General features: G+C 46.3%; 3 protein-coding genes and 1 pseudogene across 5 annotated transcripts; 3 read left to right on the top strand and 1 right to left on the bottom strand.

Moving 5' to 3' along the window:
• Window positions 1-3,429: 3,429 nt before the first annotated feature.
• DPAGT1 (dolichyl-phosphate (UDP-N-acetylglucosamine) N-acetylglucosaminephosphotransferase 1 (GlcNAc-1-P transferase)) lies at window positions 3,430-11,229 on the top strand. Of its 3 annotated transcripts, none has more exons than XR_438673.1 (9): window positions 3,430-3,725; window positions 4,024-4,144; window positions 4,314-4,527; window positions 4,698-4,844; window positions 9,375-9,459; window positions 9,796-9,984; window positions 10,346-10,441; window positions 10,604-10,755; window positions 10,831-10,896. XR_438673.1 is itself a non-coding variant. In XM_006833904.1 (9 exons), exons 1-9 carry the CDS (start codon window positions 3,571-3,573, stop codon window positions 10,894-10,896), a joined length of 1,221 nt encoding a protein of 406 aa, XP_006833967.1. The 3 variants fall into 3 exon arrangements, 2 of the variants coding, with proteins under 2 accessions (XP_006833968.1, XP_006833967.1); XM_006833904.1 differs by having other exon boundaries at window positions 3,571-3,725; window positions 10,346-10,433; window positions 10,600-10,755; XM_006833905.1 differs by having other exon boundaries at window positions 3,454-3,725; window positions 10,604-11,229.
• LOC102825670 lies at window positions 6,099-8,193 on the top strand (annotated as a pseudogene).
• Window positions 11,230-12,771: 1,542 nt separating the features above from the next.
• Window positions 12,772-13,203, top strand: LOC102840370 (histone H2AX-like). The gene has a single exon (XM_006833903.1). The coding sequence runs from the start codon at window positions 12,772-12,774 to the stop codon at window positions 13,201-13,203; it is 432 nt and encodes a 143-aa protein (XP_006833966.1).
• A 1,482-nt stretch (window positions 13,204-14,685) lies between these two features.
• Window positions 14,686-20,095, bottom strand: HMBS (hydroxymethylbilane synthase). The gene is made up of 14 exons (XM_006833990.1): window positions 20,002-20,095; window positions 19,763-19,816; window positions 19,335-19,407; window positions 18,911-18,960; window positions 18,772-18,827; window positions 18,320-18,397; window positions 17,807-17,884; window positions 17,608-17,683; window positions 16,285-16,398; window positions 15,891-15,929; window positions 15,533-15,652; window positions 15,142-15,195; window positions 14,953-15,039; window positions 14,686-14,856 (listed from the first exon to the last, which is right to left on the bottom strand). The coding sequence occupies exons 2-14, from the start codon at window positions 19,796-19,798 to the stop codon at window positions 14,686-14,688; spliced, it is 1,032 nt and encodes a 343-aa protein (XP_006834053.1). The 5' UTR covers window positions 19,799-19,816; window positions 20,002-20,095.
• Between the last annotated feature and the right edge of the window lie 491 nt (window positions 20,096-20,586).

The raw sequence follows: 20,586 nt of genomic DNA, 5'->3' as shown, positions 1-20,586 counted from the left end.
GGAAGTAGATTACCATGCGTTTCTTTTGAGGCATCTTTGGATAGACTCAAATTACTAGCCTTTTGGTTAATATCCAAGCACTTTACCTGTGTACACCATCAAGGACTCCATGTACTAGACATCAAGGTTATTGTTGTCTAGTCAGATTATGCATCTGACAGAGTAGAACTGCTTTATATGGTTTTCTTGGCTGTAATTGTTACAAAAGCAGATCTTCCACCAGTGGACCCAGCTAACTGTTGGATTAGAAATTGAGCTTTTAAGGGAACAAGTCCTTACAGCCAGAATCATTCCCACTCCCTCCACACAGAGTAGACAGGGATGGGCAACTTGGACATTGGCGGGGGACTACAAAGGCAAGAAGTGACTGGCTTACAAGCTTTCAAGTGGGAACCTAGATCCAGAGGGCCTGGAGGAAGGTAGAATCTCCAGTGAGTAGTATTCAATCTGTCTAGGCGGGGCTGATGCAATGAAATGCAGACGGGTCTCTTGTGATACAATAGTGAATAATTGTTATCAGGACTGATTGTGAGGGTTGGAAATGTAAAGGTAGACGTTTTATAGTAAGGAGGGGAGTAATTAACTTTTCAGTCTAGGAGCGGAGGTCCCTAGGACCATCAAGGAAGAAGAGCAGAGAGTGGGACCCTACCCAGAGAAGCAGTGATGCCTGAAATGGAGGCAGAGATGATGACGTGAAGCAATGGAGCAGCTGGAGACTTTAGATCCAGAGATGGAGAGCAACTGTGTGCTGAAGACCTGGGGGGTACGGGGGAAGGATTGCATGGAGGGGATTGTAACCATGGCAATGAGATGATATACAATAGAATGAATGTAAAACTAATGTTCTCCCATGTAAACTATCACATAATTCACAATAAAACATTTAAGAAAAAAAAAAAGAAATTGAGCTTTTAATTGTGGGACCACCATGGCTCCTTATAATATATGAGGGTAAGTCAAAAAGTGTTATTGCAAAATCACAAAAACCTTCATTAAACAAAAGTATCAAAACATGAAGCTTCTCAGCTGATTCTCTCTCCAGGTCCATTCACTTCTGAAAGTGGTATTTTCATCTTTCTAACCCTTCCCTGGAGGCGTGGTGTGGCACTGTGGGCTAATGTGTCAGACTGCAAAGTCGTTTGAACTGCAAGGTTAGTGGTTCAATCTCACCAGCTTCTCCTTGGAAACCCTATACAGGGTCACTATGGGTCGGAATCGACTCAACGATACTTAACAACAACAACCCTTCCCTGAAAAATTCTGTGTTCTTCAGTTTATACCATACAGTTCTTGGCATCCTTAAGGAACTCAAATTGTGTTCCTTTTAAATGTTCTTTCACTTTAAGGAACAATAAGAAGTCTGAAGAAGCAAAATCAGGGCTATAGGGTAAATGGGGTAAGGTTTCCCAACAAAATTCTCCTAGGACAGCCCTGGCTACCTTCGAAAAAGGTGCAGACACATTGTGATGGAAAAAAGTTCCTTGGCACAATTTTCCTGTTTTCTCTCACCAGAACAGTTTTCATTTTATAAACACTTCTTCATAATAAGCCCCTGTGATCATACTGTGTCCTTCCTTTGAGAAAACCTATAAAGATTTACCCTTATGGAATCCCATAACCTTCTGAGTTAATCTCTCTGCCTCAAATTTAACTGGCCCAGCAGATCCCATAGGAAGCCACTGTTTTGGCTGAACTCTTTTTTTCAAAGGCATTCTCACAACACTAAAACAACTCAGAGAACTTGTCTCCACTGATTAGAGATATGCTTAAATGTTTTATTTTGAATAAAGTCATGCATGTATGAGCTGGAATGCTAGTAGCAATCCTTTTTTTTTTACTTATCCGAGTATATAATTTTATTATAAAAGAAATAAAATTATTTATAAAAAAATAAAATGCTGATGATAAATAAGTTATTGGAAACCCTGTGCAGGGTCACTGTGAGCCGAGACCGACTCCACGGTACTTAACAACAACAAACATTATTGTATTATTACATCATATGTATGTATTAAATTAGAGTGGCCTTCAAATAGAATGGACATTTCACACTTGGTTTTGAGGGAAAGGAGGAATTATTTTTGGCCTAAAGAAAGTTAACCCAACCCTGACTCCGGGAGCACTCCATATTTGGAAGAATGGACAAGATGTCAGGCTATTTGAGTCCTCTCCCTAAATCTCTGGTTGCAATTTGTTGAAGAACAGAAATCATTTGCCACGTAAGAACTTGTGGCAGAATGAAAGGGAATGAAGATGCTGGTGAACTGTTATTTGTAGGGAACAGGTGCCAAGCAAATGGTTTAATAACCATTTGGATGAAACCTGTTTGGGAGTTTCTCAAGCTCACAAGAAACCACGTGTGGGTCTGGCTCTCTTGACTCTTTCGCTCAGTCTCAGCCTACACCTCCTCCTCTGTGTGGGAGCTTGGCAAAAGCAGTGAACCAAGACCACTGAATATCAAGCACCCAAATACTGAGTTAAAACCAACACCTGAAGGCAACTCCCGCTGGGTTGCCTGGCAACTAACAGCCAGGGCGGGGGCAGAAGAGGGTGGGAAGGTGAGGAAAAAGTACTGGATCAAGGACAAGAACTACATGGGGTGGTGGTTGGTTATGTGCCGTGGAGTCGGTTCCGACTCATAGTGACTCCTGTATAGAGTTTCCAGGGCTATAAATCTTTACAGGAGCAGAAAGCCTCATCTTGCGCACACGGAACAGCTGGCAGTTTCGAACTGCTGACCTTAAGGTTCGCAGCCCGATTCATAACCATTACGCTACCAGAGCTCCTTCCATGGGGTGGGAGGGGCTTTTCAAGAGGCTTTAGAATTTGCTTGTACGTCCTCCTTCCAAGGCGTCGCTGAGTTTCCAGGAAGTCTGTTGCGTTTCCATTTGCTTCTGTCGACATAGGCAACAGGTTTTCTACAAGAAGCAGGAGCTACTCCACTTCCTCATCCTACCCATCGGAGTTCCACTAGCTGTCTTCCCAGATCCAGAGGCAGCCCATATTAGCCTAAGGGTACTGGCTCTTTAAACTAGAGCAGCGAAGACTGACGGAACGGAAACTGACGTGGACCGGTCTTGAGAGCAGTGTCGAACACGTGGTACAAGGAGGCGTTCATCTTGGAACCGGGCAGGAAGTTTTTCCGCTCTAGGCTGCATACTTTTAATTTGATGTCAGCAGAGTATCCCCTTGCCTTTGTCTTTGGAAAATTGTTGTCTCAATACTTTCGTGATGACTCAACTCTCAAACGAAAGACATAGTTCAAAAATAACTCTCCACTTTTATGCCCACATTAAAAATGGCTGCCTACCGCCTTCCCAAGCGATAGTTGCTCTGTAGAGACGGTCCGGGCGGAAACAGTGGGTAAGTCAGGTGCGGCAAGGAAGAGGCAAGGTTACTTTATAGTGGCTAGCGGGAGTCCCGAGGGCAAGGGTTGTAGGGTTTTGCTCCAGCTGGTGTGGAAAGACACGTGCTGGGAAAACGGCCTCTCCTTTCTGCTGAGGCCCCAGGGCTTCTATCCCGCTTGCCTGTTAGCTGAAGAGGCAGCGGCTCAGATCCTGGCGGATCACCATGTGGGCCTTCCCGGAGTTGCCGCTGCTGGTGAACTTAATTGGTTCGCTGCTAGGATTCCTGGCCACGCTCACCCTCATTCCTGCCTTCCGTAGCCACTTCATCGCCGCACGCCTCTGTGGCCTGGACGTCAACAAACCCAGCCGGCCGCAGATGTGAGGGGAGGCACACGGAACCTGGGCTGGGGAAGGGGCGGGCAGGGCACGGGAGGTGACCGAGCGTTGACCCAGACAACCCGGGATTCTGGGAGGTGAAGGACAGAACTGATAAGCAATGGGGAAGAAGTGGGTGGGGGTGGGGGGCCCTCGGTTGTAACAGGTACTTCAGCAGTGGTGCTGTCCACCCCAAAAGAAAAGCGGGAAGAAGACAATTTGGGTCACTGTAACCCCGGCGCTAGTGAGTGACCAAGCCCCTTTTTCTCCCCTTGAAACTCTCTTTGCTGCTGGGCCACAGCCCAGAATCTCAGGGAGTGATCAGCGGTGCTGTTTTCCTTATCATCCTCTTCTGCTTCATCCCTTTCCCTTTTCTGAATTGCTTTGTGGAGGAGCGATGTAAGACCTTCCCCCACCATGAAGTAAGTGGGTTAGTGGGGGCGGTTGCCTATTGGGGGCTGGGAGGTACCTGAAGGAGCTGGATTATGTGGGCTTTCCGGGAGGGACAGAGGAACTGAGAAGGCAGGAATTCTTGAAAGGAGTAGAGTGGGAGTTGTGTTTGAGTCCCGGACCTGCCCGAGCCTCCCCCAGTTTGTGGCCCTGATAGGTGCCCTCCTTGCTATCTGCTGCATGATCTTCCTGGGCTTTGCGGATGATGTTCTGAATCTACGCTGGCGCCATAAACTGCTGCTGCCCACAGCTGCCTCACTACCACTCCTCATGGTCTATTTCACCAACTTTGGCAACACGACCATTGTGGTACCTAAGCCCTTCCGCCCACTTCTTGGTCTGCACCTGGACTTGGGTGAGTAGCCCTGCCCCTACTGTCCCTATGGTCCCTACAGTATTCTCCTACAAGTGTTCCTGGGTCTTCTCAGATCCTTTCTGGTGACCCTTCATCCTGTCCTCTGTTCTCACTATTTCTCTCAGAAGATATCCCTGAGTCCTCTTTCCACGTTGTCTTTTCTCCCCCAGGGATCCTGTACTATGTGTACATGGGGCTTCTGGCAGTGTTCTGTACCAATGCCATCAATATCCTAGCAGGAATTAATGGACTAGAGGCTGGCCAGTCACTAGTCATTTCTGCGTCTATCGTTGTCTTCAACCTGGTGGAATTGGATGGTAGGTAGGTTTGTGGGTAGGGAGAGAGAAGTCTGAGTGTTATATGGCTTTGGGGGATTCAGAAAGTAGCAATAGGGGAGCCATCATAGAAGACCAGATAAGCTATTTACTTTGAAAAGAATAACCAGTATTTATTAAATATGAGAGAGAAAAATAGCAGCCCTATCATCTGTAGCTAAATTGGTGCTAATAGCTAGGCTGTAATGTTTTCTTGTTTTCCGTAAACAATTTTACAGAACCCCAACATCAGACAAGGGAGCTCTGGTAGTGTAGTGGTTACGAATCGGGCTGCAAATCTTAAGGTCAACAGTTCGAAACTACCAGCTATTCTGCAGGAGAAAGATGAGGCTTTCTGCTCCTGTAAAGATTTACAGCCTTGGAAACCCTGTACAGGGTCGCTGTTAGTCGGAACCAACTCCACAGCACATCACCACCACCACCACCACCACCACCACCACCACCACAACATCACACAAAGTCACCCTGTGACCACAGTGGAACAAGACAAAAACCATAATCATATCTGAGCACCAACAAACCCATAAAAACACTGTGCAAACTGCAAAAATGATGACCCATCCTGACTAACAAAAGAAGCTGTTGCTTGTTTCTAGTGACGATTCAGTCTCTTCTACCTCTTAGACAAAAATGATGAAGTTGTTCAATCATAGAATTACTCCTGCTGTCTGACAGCATCCTGTTCAGAGCAAAATTGCTTAATCACATCTTCTTCAAAATTACTCAAAACAAACTATATTCAGAGCAGAAACTAGTCTGTCAGAGTAGCAGTCTATTTGCCTTGTCTACCTTCAGACCAGAAGAATTAGATAGTGCTTAGTTACCACTAGGAGTTCTGGTGTGGCGCTGTTGGCTAATGCATCAGACTGCAAAGTCATTTGAACTGCAAGGTTGGTGGTTCAAGCTCACCAGCTGCTCCTTGGAAACCCTATACAGGGTCGCTATGGGTCAGAATCGACTCAACGGCACTTAACAACACAACAACAGTTACCACTAACAACCATTCTGATCAGGATCACAGTGGATGGACACTGATAGAAGAGAAGAAAAATGTGGAATAGAAATCAAATTCTTAAAAAGTCCAGACTTACTGTACCAGTTGACAAGATTCCCCAAGAGTACGCCCGGAGATTCTCCATGAACCTTGAACTGAACCTCCCCACTGAGGTCACCTTGTAGCTAAATAACAAAAAAATATTACCAATGAGTACTTTACACCTTTAAAAAATCATCTATATGAGACCAGTGGTCAACAGTTACTGTAAAGCAAAGGTGAAGGGGTAAGGGGGCAGGGAAACCAGATTACTGGAAACAACATCTCAAATAGAATTAATGAGAATGTGACACATTGTAAAAAATTTAACTAATTTGTGTAGTAATTGTTAAATGGGAACTTACTTTGCCATGTAAACTTTTACCAAAAAGAATTTTTTACAAAAACAAAAATCTTGTAACAAATCCTTCAAACACCCTCCTAACTCAGGTGTCTCGTGGTTCTCCATGAGGTATGGTTTTCACAGTCCCTCTTATTACAAGTTAATAAATCCAACATTGATTATAGGCGTTTCTGTTGGTGGGCATCAGCAAGTACTTATTAAGGCTAAGCACTTTTCAAACATCTCATTTAAATCTCATAATAGTTCTATGTGACAGGTGTTCTCATCAACCCTCTTTTACATGTGAGAAAAACAAGCTTGGGAAGTTAAAGGTCAAATAGGAAGTAAAAGTTGGTATTGAAACCGAGGTTTGAATAGCCTTAAACAAATATAAGAGAGTGACTAGGAAGGTTTCATGAAAGAGATGGACTATCAAGAATTGCCTCTTCAAGAAATTCAAGAAAAGTCTTGAATCTTGTAAATCTTTTATCAAAACTAATGGATCAAAAGCTCTTAAGGAACAGTTGGGTGATAATGAGCTATTACTCAAATAGTTGTTTCTGCCCATTTGCAAAATTATTCTTTGTAAATGTTTTGAGTGCAGATAATGAAGTTTGTGCTGGGCAATTTCACAAAAATATGATCTAGTCCTATACTATAGTCCTATACTTCAAGTCATATAGTATTTGGAGAACTCACTGATGAAAGTGTGAAACAGAAAGAATGCACAATGAATGAGTTGCTGGGCCTGGAGGCTCAGCACCATAATGTCAGAGGACACCATGGTCAGTTGGCATAAAAGTCCACAAAGACAGTGTTCTACAACCTATTTTGGTGAGTATCAACTGGAATCTTAAAAGCTCATGAGTGGCCATCTAAGGTACAACTCTTGGTCTCTTCATGTGTGGAAGAAAGAATGATGAAAATTTGAAGATGCTTGGAATCAACTAGTCCAGTGGACCAAAGGAACATGTGAAAATCTGTCACCACAATTGAGACCAGAAGAACTAGATGGTGTCTGGCTCCCACTACCAACTGCTCTGAAAGGGATCACATTAGAAGGTCCAAGATACATTGGAAGAATATGTGGAACAAGACTCAAAATTATAAAAATAAGACTAGGCTTACTAGTCAGAAAGAGACTGGAGGAACTTGAGACTGTGGCCTTGACTATCGTTCAGGCCCGATTTTCAGCCAAGCCAGTATATAGGTATAGAGGTGGAACAACAACATTAATAAGGTATGTTCCTCATTGAACGGTCAGTCATTCAAGAACAAAATGGCAACACTTTACCTAAGGACAAAGTTTAGAAGAATGGGAAGGAGGGCAGAGGGGAAATAAGAACCACAGGGAAGACGTGGGATAACTTTTATTACATGGAAGTGTTTGCAATCGTTGAGATGAAGCAAAGTGTATGATTGCTGAATATAAAAATGATCTCTAAAAACTTCACTCAATTCACAATAAAGTTTAAAAAAAAGAAAGGATACACAATGGAGGGCAACATATATCCATGATTGTTGAGAGAATGGCAAGACTCCTCAAGCTGGACCCGTTGGAATTAAGATAATGTTAATGATGATGGTAGAACAACCTCTCTGCCTTCTCAGCCACCACAGCTGCCATCTTCAACATATGGCCCAAGCAACATGCCATCAAGTAGGTATACAGAGATACAGATTCCTCCCAGTACACACTCCAGCTAATACACCCACAGAAGTGCATCATAGCACAGGTATAACAAGTAATACTGAATAGTAATACTCCACAGACTATTAATGGTAATTGATTCCTGCATCTTTACAGTTTTCCAGGAGGGCATTTGTCAAATACCAGAGGACTTTGTTAGAGCTCAGAAATACTGCAGATATGCTGACAGTGCTATATGCATTAAGAAGATGTAAGTACTGCTAGACAGAGTCTACAAAAGGCTCTCAAGTTACTACAGGCCTAGAATGAAGAATGAAGCCTTTGTACAAAAGATTCTTATGTTCTGGGCCTAAAGAACTAACGGTCCACTGATCAACCTCAGGAACACAATTTTAAGAAAGATTTTAATTCCATGGAGTATGGCAATGAAACCTGTATTTGTGTGTCAGATTCCTGTTGAAGCATTAGTCAGCACGTCAGTCCCTTTTCATTGTCTGTTAAGTGGATCCAATCATCTTTGGATATATAGAGTTGATGTTAGCATGATTCTAAAAAATACCCATAGAACCCCTCTTCAAAAAATGAAAACACACATCTATAAAATGTATATTGAGAATAAGTTTTGGGCCTTAATTCACATACAATAAAGGAGTTTTGTTTTTTTAATCCATAATGTTTAAACAAACACTCCACTCTTTATTTTGCTATAAAATTATAAATTTAACTTTTAATAAGTCTTGCCAGAAAATTCTAGGTTATTGATCATATTTGTATTTATCTCAAGACATCTGGAACAAATATGAATGTCCTGTTGGTCATAGGGTTTCTATGAGTCGGAGCCGATATGACGGTATCTAATAAGTATCTAATAAGCTGTTAGTTGAATCTGTAAGAAGTCATGTTCAAAACTCAGTTTATATTAACATTAAAAATAACATTATCAAAAGTTTAAAATTTCACGGAAGGAATTACAATAAAGAGTAGAATCACTATTTTAGGCTTAAAAATAATGCTGATTTCCCAACTGTTTGTTTGTTTTTTCCCCCTCCCAACTGTTTTGCTGTATATCGAAGCTTAGGGTGAATTAGGATTTGCTTCATAGGTGGCTTGCATGTATTAGAGAATGAAAAAAACACATTTTAAGGAATTCCTGGAAACTTGGTGCTTTAAGTTAAGGTTTTCCTCTGTTGCTAATGGATTCCATCGAGTGTATAATTAGGAATGTGGCAGAAGATTATAAGAATTTAGATTCTTAGTTATCTATAAGTTTCTGTGCAATTACGGATTTACTATGTCACCTGCATTTGTGCTTTGTAAAAAATAAATGCAAGGGTCATTTTAACTAGTTTAACTTAAAAAGAATTACCTAAGTGATAGAGGGGTAGTGAGTTGTTGAATTTAGAGGCAGGCAAAACTAGGACCAAAGTATGCAGGAAACATGGCGATTTAACATTCCCTTTCTTCCCTTTTCCCCCACTCTGACAGGTGAATATCGGGATGACCATGTCTTTTCCCTGTACTTCATGATACCCTTTTTTTTCACCACTTTGGGACTGCTGTACCATAACTGGTAAGTAGTGGGCCTGAAGTTAAGGGGAATAACTATCTGAATGTGTGACAAACATGGACCTATTCATACCTGTGCATACTTTTGTTGAATATTTTCTGGGTCGTCAATTGGTAGTATTGCTCTCTACCCAACAGTAGTTAGGGACCAATGCTGTGGAGCCCCCAGGAGTAGTAACCACAGGGCCTCAGGTCCTGCAGAGTTGCGAGAAGAACCGAAATTTCCCATGGTATCTCCTCTGTGTTATAACTGGGTTAACCAAGTGCCCATGGTGTGAGGTGTGAGAAAAAGAGTTTGTAATGCCTCTGGCCACTGGCTGAGATATTTTCCCCCACACAGGTACCCATCACGGGTGTTCGTAGGCGATACCTTCTGTTACTTTGCTGGAATGACCTTTGCCGTGGTGGGCATCTTGGGACACTTCAGCAAGACCATGCTACTCTTCTTCATGCCCCAGGTGGTCAACTTCCTGTACTCACTGCCTCAGCTCCTGCATATCATCCCCTGTCCTCGCCACCGTATGCCCAGGTATCCACTTTGGGTACCAGGGTTGGAGAGGGTAGTCATTGAAGTTTGGAAGGGACACCATATCCTTTTCTTTTGGAATGTCTAAAACCAGCCTCATATACATGCTACTCGTAAGGCATGGGCCCAAAGAAGGGCTAGTTTTCCATGTGAGTAAACTTAATAATGTGCAAAGCACATTTACTTATGTCATTTCATTTAATGCTCACAGTCACTCTCATCACACAGTGTAAGCAACAAAGCCAGAAATAGATCCAAAGTTTTGATTCCTTTTTCAGGGCTCTTCCTATGAATTAACCACACAGGGAGGGAGGCAAGTTCTTTTAAATATCGGCCCAGTCACAAAACTCTCTTCCTCCTGCAGACTCAATACCAAGACAGGCAAACTGGAGATGAGCTACTTCAAGTTCAAGACCAAGAGCCTCTCTTTCTTGGGCACCTTTATTCTAAAGGTAATAGGGTAATGAGGAGGTAAGGCTTTAGGCAGTCATCCTGAAATGGGGGAGTGGGGACCCTAAGCCTACATCATATCCAAGGGGAATTCAGAAGCATTAGGCACATTCTCATTCCTGAAGCATAGGTATGAACTGAGCTTCCCGCCACCTCTGGCTCCTCCAGATAGCAGAGAGTCTCCGGCTAGTGACGATGCACCAGACTGAGAGTGAGGATGGTACCTTCACTGAGTGTAACAACATGACCCTCATCAACTTGCTGCTCAAAGTCTTTGGGCCCACACATGAACGAAATCTCACATTGCTCCTGCTGTTGCTGCAGGTGAGGTTGGGGATGAGTTCTACATCTTGTCTCACTTTCTCCATGCTCCTCACTCCAGTCCATTTCTCCTTGCAGATCCTGGGCAGTGCTGTCACCTTCTCCATTCGGTACCAGCTTGTCCGACTCTTCTATGATGTCTGAGTCCCCTGATTATTGCCCTCTATCTGCAGTCTCCAGAGTTCCTGACTCAGGATGAGATCTTTCTGGACCAAGGCTCTGTCTTGCCCTTCATTCTACATATTTGTTCTTAGCATTTCTCTTCCCTTGGACCACTGACAGGCTGGGCTAGTCTTGCCCTCATAATGACTATTTTTTTGAGGTTTGCTTGTGGCTTTCATCAACTTGCCACTCTTCATCCTATCTTTGCAGCCTCTTGGGATAGGTAGGATATGGCACCTTTTAAGCAATTATCTACAAATCAACTTTCAGGGTCGTGATAACCAAGGAATTTGCTGGGCCTTGGCATAGAACCTGAACTGGGGATAGGGATAGAGCCCCGAAGGTGACTTGGCATTTGATTATAAATTAAGTGTTCTGATTAGTAAGCGCAGACTGGAGGGACCAGGTGCTCCTGATGGTGACAATAAAGTTATATCTTTTTGTTGTTCCTATAGGTATATTTCTTATATGGGAATTTTGGAGTAGGATGGGCGGTTTGCTGGAGACAAAATAGCGTCTCTGCCCTGTCCTATTTCTTCAGTCCATCAGAGATGAATAGAAAGAACTGACCCCAAAAAGAACATGTTGAATAAATATTGAAAACCTCATATACATGTGAAAGTTGGACAATGAATAAGGAAGGCCGCAAAAGAATTAATGCATTTGAATTATGGTGTTGGAGAATATTAAAAGTACCATGGACTGCCCAAAGGACAAACAGATCTGTGTTGCTCCTTAGAAGCAAGGAAGGCGAGATTCTCTCATACAAGGAAGGGACCAGTTCCTGGAGAAAGACATCATGCTTAGTAACATGGAGTTATTTGTTGTTAAGTGCCATCGAGTCGGTTCCGACCCATAGCGACCCTGAACAGGGTTTCCGAGGCTGTAAATCTTTACAGGAGCAGAAAGCCTCATCTTTCTCCCGCAGAGCAGCTGGTAGTTTCGAACTGCTGACCTTGCGGTTCGCAGCCCGATACGTAACCACTACACTACGGAGTCAGTGAAAAAGGAAGATGGATTGGCATAATGGCAGCATTAGTTGACGCAAGCTTAACAATTGAGAGGATGGCGCAGGACTGGGCAGTATTTGTTTTGTTGTGCTGATTCGCTATGAATCCAAACCGATTCACTACTTAAGGTACTAGGCCCTAAGATTGGAGCACGGGGTATAACTTCAGGGACCTCATTTCAGTTTTTCATCAGCCAGCTGCTCCGAAGGAGAAAGGAGGCAGAATGCTTCTGTAAAGATTTACAGCTTCCAAAACCATATGGGAAAACTACTCAACAGTAGTGTGTGTGGCGCTGTAAGTTACTCACTGAACTGGGAATCACACGGCGGTTCAAACCCACCAGCCACTCCTCAGAAACCTTATACAAAGTGGAGTCGACTCCACGGCACTAATACCAGTGTTGACCCTTTTCCTTTAAAAATCCTTGGCCGTCCCAGATTTCCCAGAAGCTCTTTTGACTACTTCCAACTCCACTCCCAAAGTCTTCCGGTTCTGGTTTGTACTAAAGCGTTTAAATCTCGCGCGCTTCTCATACATTGGCTACTTCGCGAATTTGTCGGACGTCTGCCCGCCAAGGCTCCACCTCGCCTTTTTACCCGGGCAAAAGGTTTTCAAATTCGACCAATAAGCTGGCGCTCCTCCATTGTCTAGGTGCGTCACCGAAGGGTTAACAACAGCCAATCGAAGGCGGGTATTACCGAAGTGAACCAATCAGAAGTGCGTGGGGGGTGTGTGTGCCCTAGGGGTTATAAAGGCGGCCCCTTAGCGCGCGCGGTAGCAGTTGACTGCGGCGAGAAGCTGTTTGCTGGTCCGTTAAGGTATTCAACTGTCTCCTACCTCGCGCAGCATGTCCGGGCGCGGCAAAACCGGCGGCAAGGCCCGCGCCAAGGCCAAATCTCGCTCTTCGCGCGCCGGCCTGCAGTTTCCAGTGGGCCGAGTGCATCGGCTACTGCGGAAAGGCCACTACGCGGAGCGGGTCGGAGCCGGCGCGCCGGTGTATCTGGCGGCGGTGCTCGAGTACCTGACTGCCGAGATTCTGGAGCTGGCGGGCAACGCGGCCCGCGACAACAAGAAGACGCGGATTATACCCCGCCACCTACAGCTCGCCATCCGCAACGACGAGGAGCTGAACAAACTGCTGGGCGGCGTGACAATCGCCCAGGGAGGCGTCCTGCCCAACATCCAGGCCGTGCTGCTGCCCAAGAAGACGAGCGCTACTGTTGGGCCTAAGGCGCCCGCGAGCGGCAAGAAGAGCACCCAGGCCTCTCAGGAGTACTGAGGGGTGCCCGCGCTATAGCGGGACGTCCCGGCTCTTCCCATGCTACTACAAAGGCCCTTTTAAGGGCCACCGCAGCCCTCATGTAAAGAGCTGAGCCACATTTGGTCCCAAGACGGGCGACCCCCAGCCCTCCGCCTTCACTCCCGTCGCCTCCTGTGTTCCTTATCCCCCAGGTCCCATTCGCCCTCCCGCCTCGCCAGCCTCTCCCCGCTCCCGGAGCCGCAGGGCATACAGGGCCCCACTTGCTGTCTTTTCCACGGTGAGAGGGGACAGCCAGGCTGCCCTTGGGAGACGCCCGGGACCCTTCTTTGGCCCCGGCTACCGTGGCGCAGAGGGCCGGGGGCGCAACACCTGCTCCGGGCGCTTGGTATTCGCGGCCCCAATGTCGCCGGGCCTCTGACGTGCGTGGTCAGAGGCGGGCCCGGCGGCCTGAAGGTGAGTCGATGCGGAGACGCCTGCTTGGTCTCGCATCAGCCGCAGTCTCGTCCTCTTGCTTTTCCAGCGTGGTGCTCTGCCAGAACTATTGAGTCGTGACTTTGGTTTGCAAGCATTGACGGAAGAGAAATCGATCCTAAATTTGCTTTGGGTGCCCCCTTTGCTGCCAAGTCACGGGGCTTTAACACCAGCTCTCCCTCCATCCTTATTCATAGGACTGGCTGGCTGGCCAAGGCAAACCCCCTTTGTACTGTGATCATCTTTTCTCCAGAAATGACTGCCTCCAGTTTGGGCTCACAGTTGGTGGCAAGGCAAGTGTGTGCGACTGAAATACACTGGCAGCCAGGCTGGCTCACTCCACCCTGATTTCCCTCCCGGCACTACTCAAGCACCTAGAGGATACCAGCAAATCAAGCTCATCCCTGCTGTCTTCACTGAGCCTCTGTTGGCTTCTGAACTGGAGTTTTGCATATAACTCATCCAAAACTAATACCTTAAGTTTGGGGAGTTTCAGATGGACTACTTTTGTTTATTAAAGTTTTGGTTTTTATTTTTAAAAAAATGAAGTGTCTTTGTTCTAATTTTGTAAGACTTGTAGGATTAATAATTAATTAGTAATTGGCATAGTGTGAGACCATCTAGTACAAGATTTGTTGAAATTGGGTGACTCCTAAGATTTGAAATGAGAACTACTAATGCAAAAGAAAAGCTGTTCTAGGAAAAGTGGATAAAGGTCCTAACTTTGAAGTAAGGAGGAAAGGGTTTCATTTATTCATTTATGTAATGGCGCATATTCTTTCCCCAACCTCACCAAAATCAGAAAACCTTCGAAATTGGTTTATTCTAGAATTGGTTACATTCGGAGGCAGTGGCTTGAACTTTTTCCTTCAAGAGATGAAGATTCCACCTACTGAAGCAAAGCCTCCAAAGGTTCCTAGGCAAGGCAGGCCCCTGGAAGTCTCAGGCTGTAGTTTACTCTGAGTAATCACCCCCAGTTAGTGAGGATGGGGCACTGGGTTGGGACACAAGCACTGCTCAACAGGCTAGTTAGCGGGCATCATTAAGCTGCCGTGCAGTGTCGAGGATGTTCTTGGCTCCTTTGTTCAGCAACAAGTTGGCCAGGCTGATGCCCAGAGTTTCAGCAGCCAGCTGGGCTCCTCGTGGAATGTTTTGGGCAGTGACGCCTACCAGCTGTGGATCATCCTCAGGGCCATCATACTGGGTAAAGGAAGAGTGGGATGTGATGACAATGAAAAGGAGGTTGTGTCAGTCTCTTGTTTACTACTTCCTTCCCCCACCCTTCAGGCTTGTTACCTGGGCAGGGGGATCAACTGTGGCCTGCATGGTCTCTTGCATGCTATCTGAGCCATCCAGACTCCAGACTCCTCCAGTCAGGTACAGCTGGAAAAGAAAATGTCTGCCTCAGCATAGTCTGGGCTCTTGGCTGACAGCTCAGGATGTACAAGTCCATCCCTGCCCTCCCACCCAGCTTCCCCTGCCTACCTGTCCATCCTTCACAGCTGTATGTACTGCCACTGGCACGCTGCAGCCTCCTTCCTGCAACGAGAGGTTCTCCCTGTGAGCTCCAAGGGCCCTTTCCACTGTGACCACAGCCCTCAGGTACACTTGAGGGGGCCCAGACCTAGTCATCTCCATAAGCCAATTCCAACAACTGTATATTGTTGCTATTAAGTGCTGTCAAGTCGGTTCTGACTCAGTGACCCTGTAGAGGGTTTCCAAGTTGCAGCTGATGGGTTTGAATTGCACACCTTGTGGTTAGTTCAGTGCTGATCTTGTACCACAACACAAAGACAGCATTAATTTTCAATCTCTCCCCACTACTTTCCCAGGTTCCTTAGTGCCCAGCACTCTACAGGTGGGGTACAAACCCTACCAGATGCCTTAGGAAGGCCCGTTCAGCGATGCAGCGGAGCAGAGTCTCAGGATCATGCAACACACCCACCAGGTCCAGAATGTCTTGGTCGTTGGATCGGACTTCAACCCCCAGGGCCCCCTGGTGAAAAAAAACCAGCCTCGGACATCAGGCTCTATACCCAAATCAGTGGTGCTAAGGATGGAAATTACCCATTTTCCTCTGCTCCCTTAGGCCTTTGGGGCCATTGGCTTCCCCAGGCCTCCCCCTACCTGAAAACTTATTCTGGGGGAAGGAGATGCACAAGGTTGTGAGACCAATTTCTGGCCTGAGACTAAAGGGAAGGGTACAAGATGTTGGCTTCCCTGATCGAGCATACCTGGCCCACAGCATACATGCATTCTTCAGGGTACAGGATCTGGGAGGGCAGAAAAGGCAGTCAGGAGGGAGAAAGGAGGGCAGTGGAATGGGGATGCCCTATCACTATCACAGAAGGTAGGAAAAAGGAGGCGTCTGGCCTTCAATTCCCAACTCTGTCAGCCTGGGACTTGGTTTCCAGCTTGTATTAGTGGTAGATAGGGTATTGAAGAAGAGAATTGTTAAGTGCCATTGAGTCAGTTCTAACTCATAATGACCCTGTATAGGATTTCTGAGGAGCAGCTGGTGAGTTTGAACTGCCGACCGTGCAGCTCAAACCAATCTTGTGGTCTGGCGCATTATCCTGCAGCGCCACAGAGGGAGACACACTGTGGACGGGAGGAGGCAGTGCCTACCTGCCCCACCCGGTTTTGCCAGCCCATGCGCTGCAGACCAGCTTGGGCCAGGATGATGGCGCTGAACTCCTGCTGCTCATCCAGCTTCCGCAGTCGTGTGTTGAGGTTTCCCCGCTGAGGAGGAGATGCTAAGGACAGTCTGGCATCTCATGCTGTTCCCTATGCCTCCAACAGTCTTTGGAGGCTGACTTCTGGTTCTCAGCTTAATCATAACAGCTAACAGGTGTGGCCCTGTAGGATCAGCACTGACTGTGAACCACAGGGTCGGCAGCTCAAGCCCACCAGCTGCTCCTTAGAAACCCTATACAGGGTTGATAGGAGTTAGAATCAACCCAATGGCATTTCACAACAGCACATCACACCCATACACATCACTGTTCTCAAACACTTGATTATTACATTTTCACATACAATGTGCCCATATAAATAACGCACTTGCACATACAATGTGCATATATAATGCACACAGGAAACTAATGTGTAAGGGTGTCGTGCAGTTTGAAAAAAAAAATAACACATGCGTTATCTTGTGTAAAAATGTAGTATATTAACTCATCTAATTTTCACAACCTATGAGGTATTATTATATTATTCCCAATTTACAAATGATGAAAATGAGATACATAAAGGTTAAATAACTTGCCCAAGGTTCCAATACCTCTGAGTAACCTTTCTTGACCTGCAAGCCTGTGTTTTAATGTCCCCATTTGAGGGATCCAAAGCAGTTCCTATTCTGCCTGTTTGAGACTTAAGTACACAGTATTTTTTAAATAAGTGTTTGCAAAACATACTGTGTGTTTACTATAAAAATAAAAGCAATATTAGTTGTTGTTAAGTGCTATTGAGTCGGTTCTGCCTCATAGCAACCCCGTGTAGGATTTGTGTGTGTAGGCTGGTGGGTTTAAACCACTGATCTTTACGTTAGTAGTCCAGTGCTTATCCAATAGCACCACATCAGAACTCCAATGTAATAGTAGCATATAAAATAAAAATTGGAAACACCCTCTATCTCCTCCTAGAAGTAATCTCTGCTCAGTATCACCGTGTATTATCAATATCTGTAGGTCTATCTCCATATCTGATCATGTAAACTCTATGTAACCAGGAATAATGTAACCTTACTCTCCACAGTTCCCAGTGCCAAGCACTTGCCTGAAGCTGAGAAAACATTAAAGGGCTGTGCAGGTGTGGACTGGTGGTAGGAGACAGTCCACTTCTCCATGGTTCCCTTGCTCTGGAGCCCCTTCTACTCTCAGGATATCTAAGGACCGCTGGACCTTGTCTAACTCCTGGGCTGCTGCCCCTCTATCCTTAAAAGGATACAATACTCCTGAACTCCAGATGAGGGAACTTTCGCTGTAGCTGAGCTGCTCTTCGCAGGGAGCTGGTTCCCACCACACTGCTCAGAGACAGGGTTATAAAAGAGAGTCAACACTAGGCCGATGCTCTTCCTTTCCTCTTCCTCCCAGCCCTCCATCTTCTGTGCATAACCCAGCAATGTGCCTCTCCAGGTCCCACTCACCTCCTCTCTGGCAAGGTTTCTAAGGTTTTCCCAACAAATTTTGGGTGAAAGACAACAGCATCATAGGGGCTTTCCCGCCTGGGGGGTAGAAGAAAAGTCATAGAATGAAGGAGAGATCTTAATTCAAGAAGGACCTCAATTCTCTCAGTAGCCAACAACTGGAATCCCTCAGTTGCCCGACTATTTAAGAGTTCTATTACTAGCTGAAATAGTGATGGTTTGAAATTACCCACAGGCGCACCTCAGAAGACAGGCCTAGTTATCTGCTTCCGTAAGGTCACAACCTTGAAAACCCTATGGAACACAGTTCTACTCTGACATACACGGGGTCGCCATGTGTTAGAATCCATTCGATGGTAACAGCAGTCAACTATCTACTGTTTTCTGAGTTTTGTGCCATGTTCAGCAGCCCTCAAGGCAGGGAAGAACAGCCCTAGAAGCAGAGGGCCAAGTCCCACAGGGAAAGAAAATGTTAACATTATGCCCAGGGTCCCTTATTTGCAGGACTCTTACTTGCAGATGGCTCCAATAGTGAAGCCAGGAGGAAGAACGGTGGGCAAGTCCTTCAGGGAGTGAACGACCAGGTCCACTCTAGAGAGGTAGAGAGGGAGGCAATGAGAAGGCATCTGAGCAGCAGGTTTTTACCCCTTCTTTACTTACCCTGCCGCTATTGCTGTGGCAGAGTTGAGGACAGTTCAGGAAGCTGGCCTTCCAGAGACATCAGGCCCCAGAGATCTTTCCTCCAACCCTCCTAGCCCCACATCAGTCTGGCATTTCAGGCAGCAGATGGCTCCTTGTCTGAAGTGTGAAATGCTGCCCCCCACCCCCACTACACCACTGTGAGAAGCCCCCTTTAGCCTATCTGAGGGCTCAAGCCCAGCAGCCTAGTTGATCTCCGGCTCCTTAGAGCTCTGGGTTCCCAGCAAGCCTCTGGGCGAACGCCAGGCTCTCTGTCTCTCACTTACTCGTTCCTCTCCAGGGCGTGTTCCAGCTCCTTAGTAAACAGGCTCTTCTCACCAATCTGCCATGTGAGAATGAGTCTCAGCGTGAATGGAAAGGCATGAGGGGGAGGATGGAGACTGGGTGGGGGGAAGCTGTCGTTACCTTGGAGAGAGCAGTATCAAGAATCTTGTCCCCAGTGGTAGACATGGCAACTGAGAAGAAAGTCAGTCATCAGCCAGTCATTGATCAGCAGCTATGGAGTCCCCTCTGTGCCCAGCATGGTGTTTAGATTTGAGCTGGGTACAGAATTGCAAAAGCCCCAGGTCCTGCCCTCAGGGATTGTGGTCTAGCGTATTGATCAAAGGACCCTAAGCAGAAAATGCTAACTGCCAGGCTGGACCAGGTAGTCAGAGCTGGAGAGATTCAGAAGAGGAAAGAGCCCTCCGAAGTAAGGGCAGCAGCCAAGAAGGATTCTCAGCAGCAATAGGACCAAGCTTTAGTCACAAGCAAAGCCAGAAATATTGTGTTGTCCCCTCCAGAGATAGTTGGCTTCCCATTAGCTTCCATTCCTTCCCAGAGAACTCACTGATTTCAAACTGCAGGCCAGGGAATAGGGTTTTCAGCATTGTCACCACGCTGTCTGTCTGTATGCGTGCCAGCTAGGAGCAGAGAGTTGGATTAGTTTTGTCCATCCCTGGCCCCTGCCCTGAGCGAGCTTAGGCTCTAACAGGGTTAGGGAGATTCTGAAGGAATCAGATTTCGGACAGCCGCTAAATGTCCACTTGGGAAGGCGAGGAGGTCTGACCTGAGAGTTCTCTCTCTTCAGGCTGACCACTTCCCCAACTCAGGGACGCCCACCACTCCACATGGGATTTGATGCCATTTATCTTCCCTAGCCAGCCCATTTCCTTCATCTGGAGCTGCTGGCAACTATCCCTCTAGGCCCCTCGACCTGTGATACCCCAGGTATCAGAATTCTTGTGACAAACCTCCCTCCCCTGCACCTGCACTCACCTGGCTCTTACGGGTACCCACACGAATCACTCTCATCTTTTGGTTGTTTTTTTCCTGCAAAAAAAAAAAATGTCCCCAGATCATAGCTCCTTCTGGTCCTCATATTCCTCAAATACCTTGTCCAGGAATCAGAATCACTGGCTTGAAGAAAGGAAACTCAGCCCCAGGTTAGTGGCCAGGTAAGCAAGCCTCTGAGGGGAGAAATATTCCAAGACTGGTACCTTCACCTTCCTCCATACCTTTTACCCTCCTCAGGAAGCCAGAGATGCAGAGACCAGAGGGAAGTGACAATAGGACTTGCGCTGCTGCTGCTGCTGCAGTAAGCAGGATACTGAGCCCTGAAGCCCATCGCGGCCAAGGCAGTTCTCGGTGGGAGTGCTGCACAGGCCAGCTGGGTATACAGATAAAGTCCATCAGTCTGGCCACAGGGAGGGTGGAGCCTGCAAGGCAGCGCAGCTGGGGCTACGCAGGGGAACTTACGCTGACTCACTGGAGGACAAGCTAAACATCCACCGTACAACAAACACCCAGATGCCAAGAGCGACCACAACTGCTACACTAAGGGTCCCTCAATCTAGCCAGAAGGCACACATAAAGAACTGGTGATACATGCAGTTAATGTGCTCGGCTGCTAACACAAAAGTTGGTGGTTCAAGTCTACCCAAAAGCATCTGAGAAGAAAGGCCTTAATTAAGATCGCCCTCCGAAAAATTAGCCACTGAAACTCCTATGCAGTACATAGGAGTTGTTAAGAGCCAGAACTGACATGATGGCAATCGGTTTGTTTGTTTTCCAACAGATCTGATGTACAATCCTACTCAGTC

This window comes from Chrysochloris asiatica, unplaced genomic scaffold, assembly GCF_000296735.1.
Source record: "Chrysochloris asiatica unplaced genomic scaffold, ChrAsi1.0 scaffold00008, whole genome shotgun sequence".
Taxonomy (NCBI): domain Eukaryota; kingdom Metazoa; phylum Chordata; class Mammalia; order Afrosoricida; family Chrysochloridae; genus Chrysochloris; species Chrysochloris asiatica.
The sequence above is the reverse complement of the archived record's forward strand: the minus strand, read 5'-3'. Positions and strand labels throughout refer to the sequence as shown.

Coding starts and splice junctions, on each gene's coding strand:
- LOC102840370 (XM_006833903.1), top strand. CDS start 12,772: ATGTCCGGGCGCGGCAAAACCGGCGGCAAGGCCCGCGCCAAGGCCAAA.
- HMBS (XM_006833990.1), bottom strand. CDS start 19,798: ATGAGAGTGATTCGTGTGGGTACCCGTAAGAGCCAG. Junction 18,398..18,771: donor CACGCCCTGGAGAGGAACGA/GTAAGTGAGAGA, acceptor CTACCTCTCTAG/AGTGGACCTGGTCGTTCACT. Junction 15,653..15,890: donor GCATGTATGCTGTGGGCCAG/GTATGCTCGATC, acceptor TTTTTTCACCAG/GGGGCCCTGGGGGTTGAAGT.
- DPAGT1 (XM_006833904.1), top strand. CDS start 3,571: ATGTGGGCCTTCCCGGAGTTGCCGCTGCTGGTGAACTTAATTGGTTCG. Junction 4,145..4,313: donor AGACCTTCCCCCACCATGAA/GTAAGTGGGTTA, acceptor AGCCTCCCCCAG/TTTGTGGCCCTGATAGGTGC. Junction 4,845..9,374: donor CAACCTGGTGGAATTGGATG/GTAGGTAGGTTT, acceptor CCACTCTGACAG/GTGAATATCGGGATGACCAT.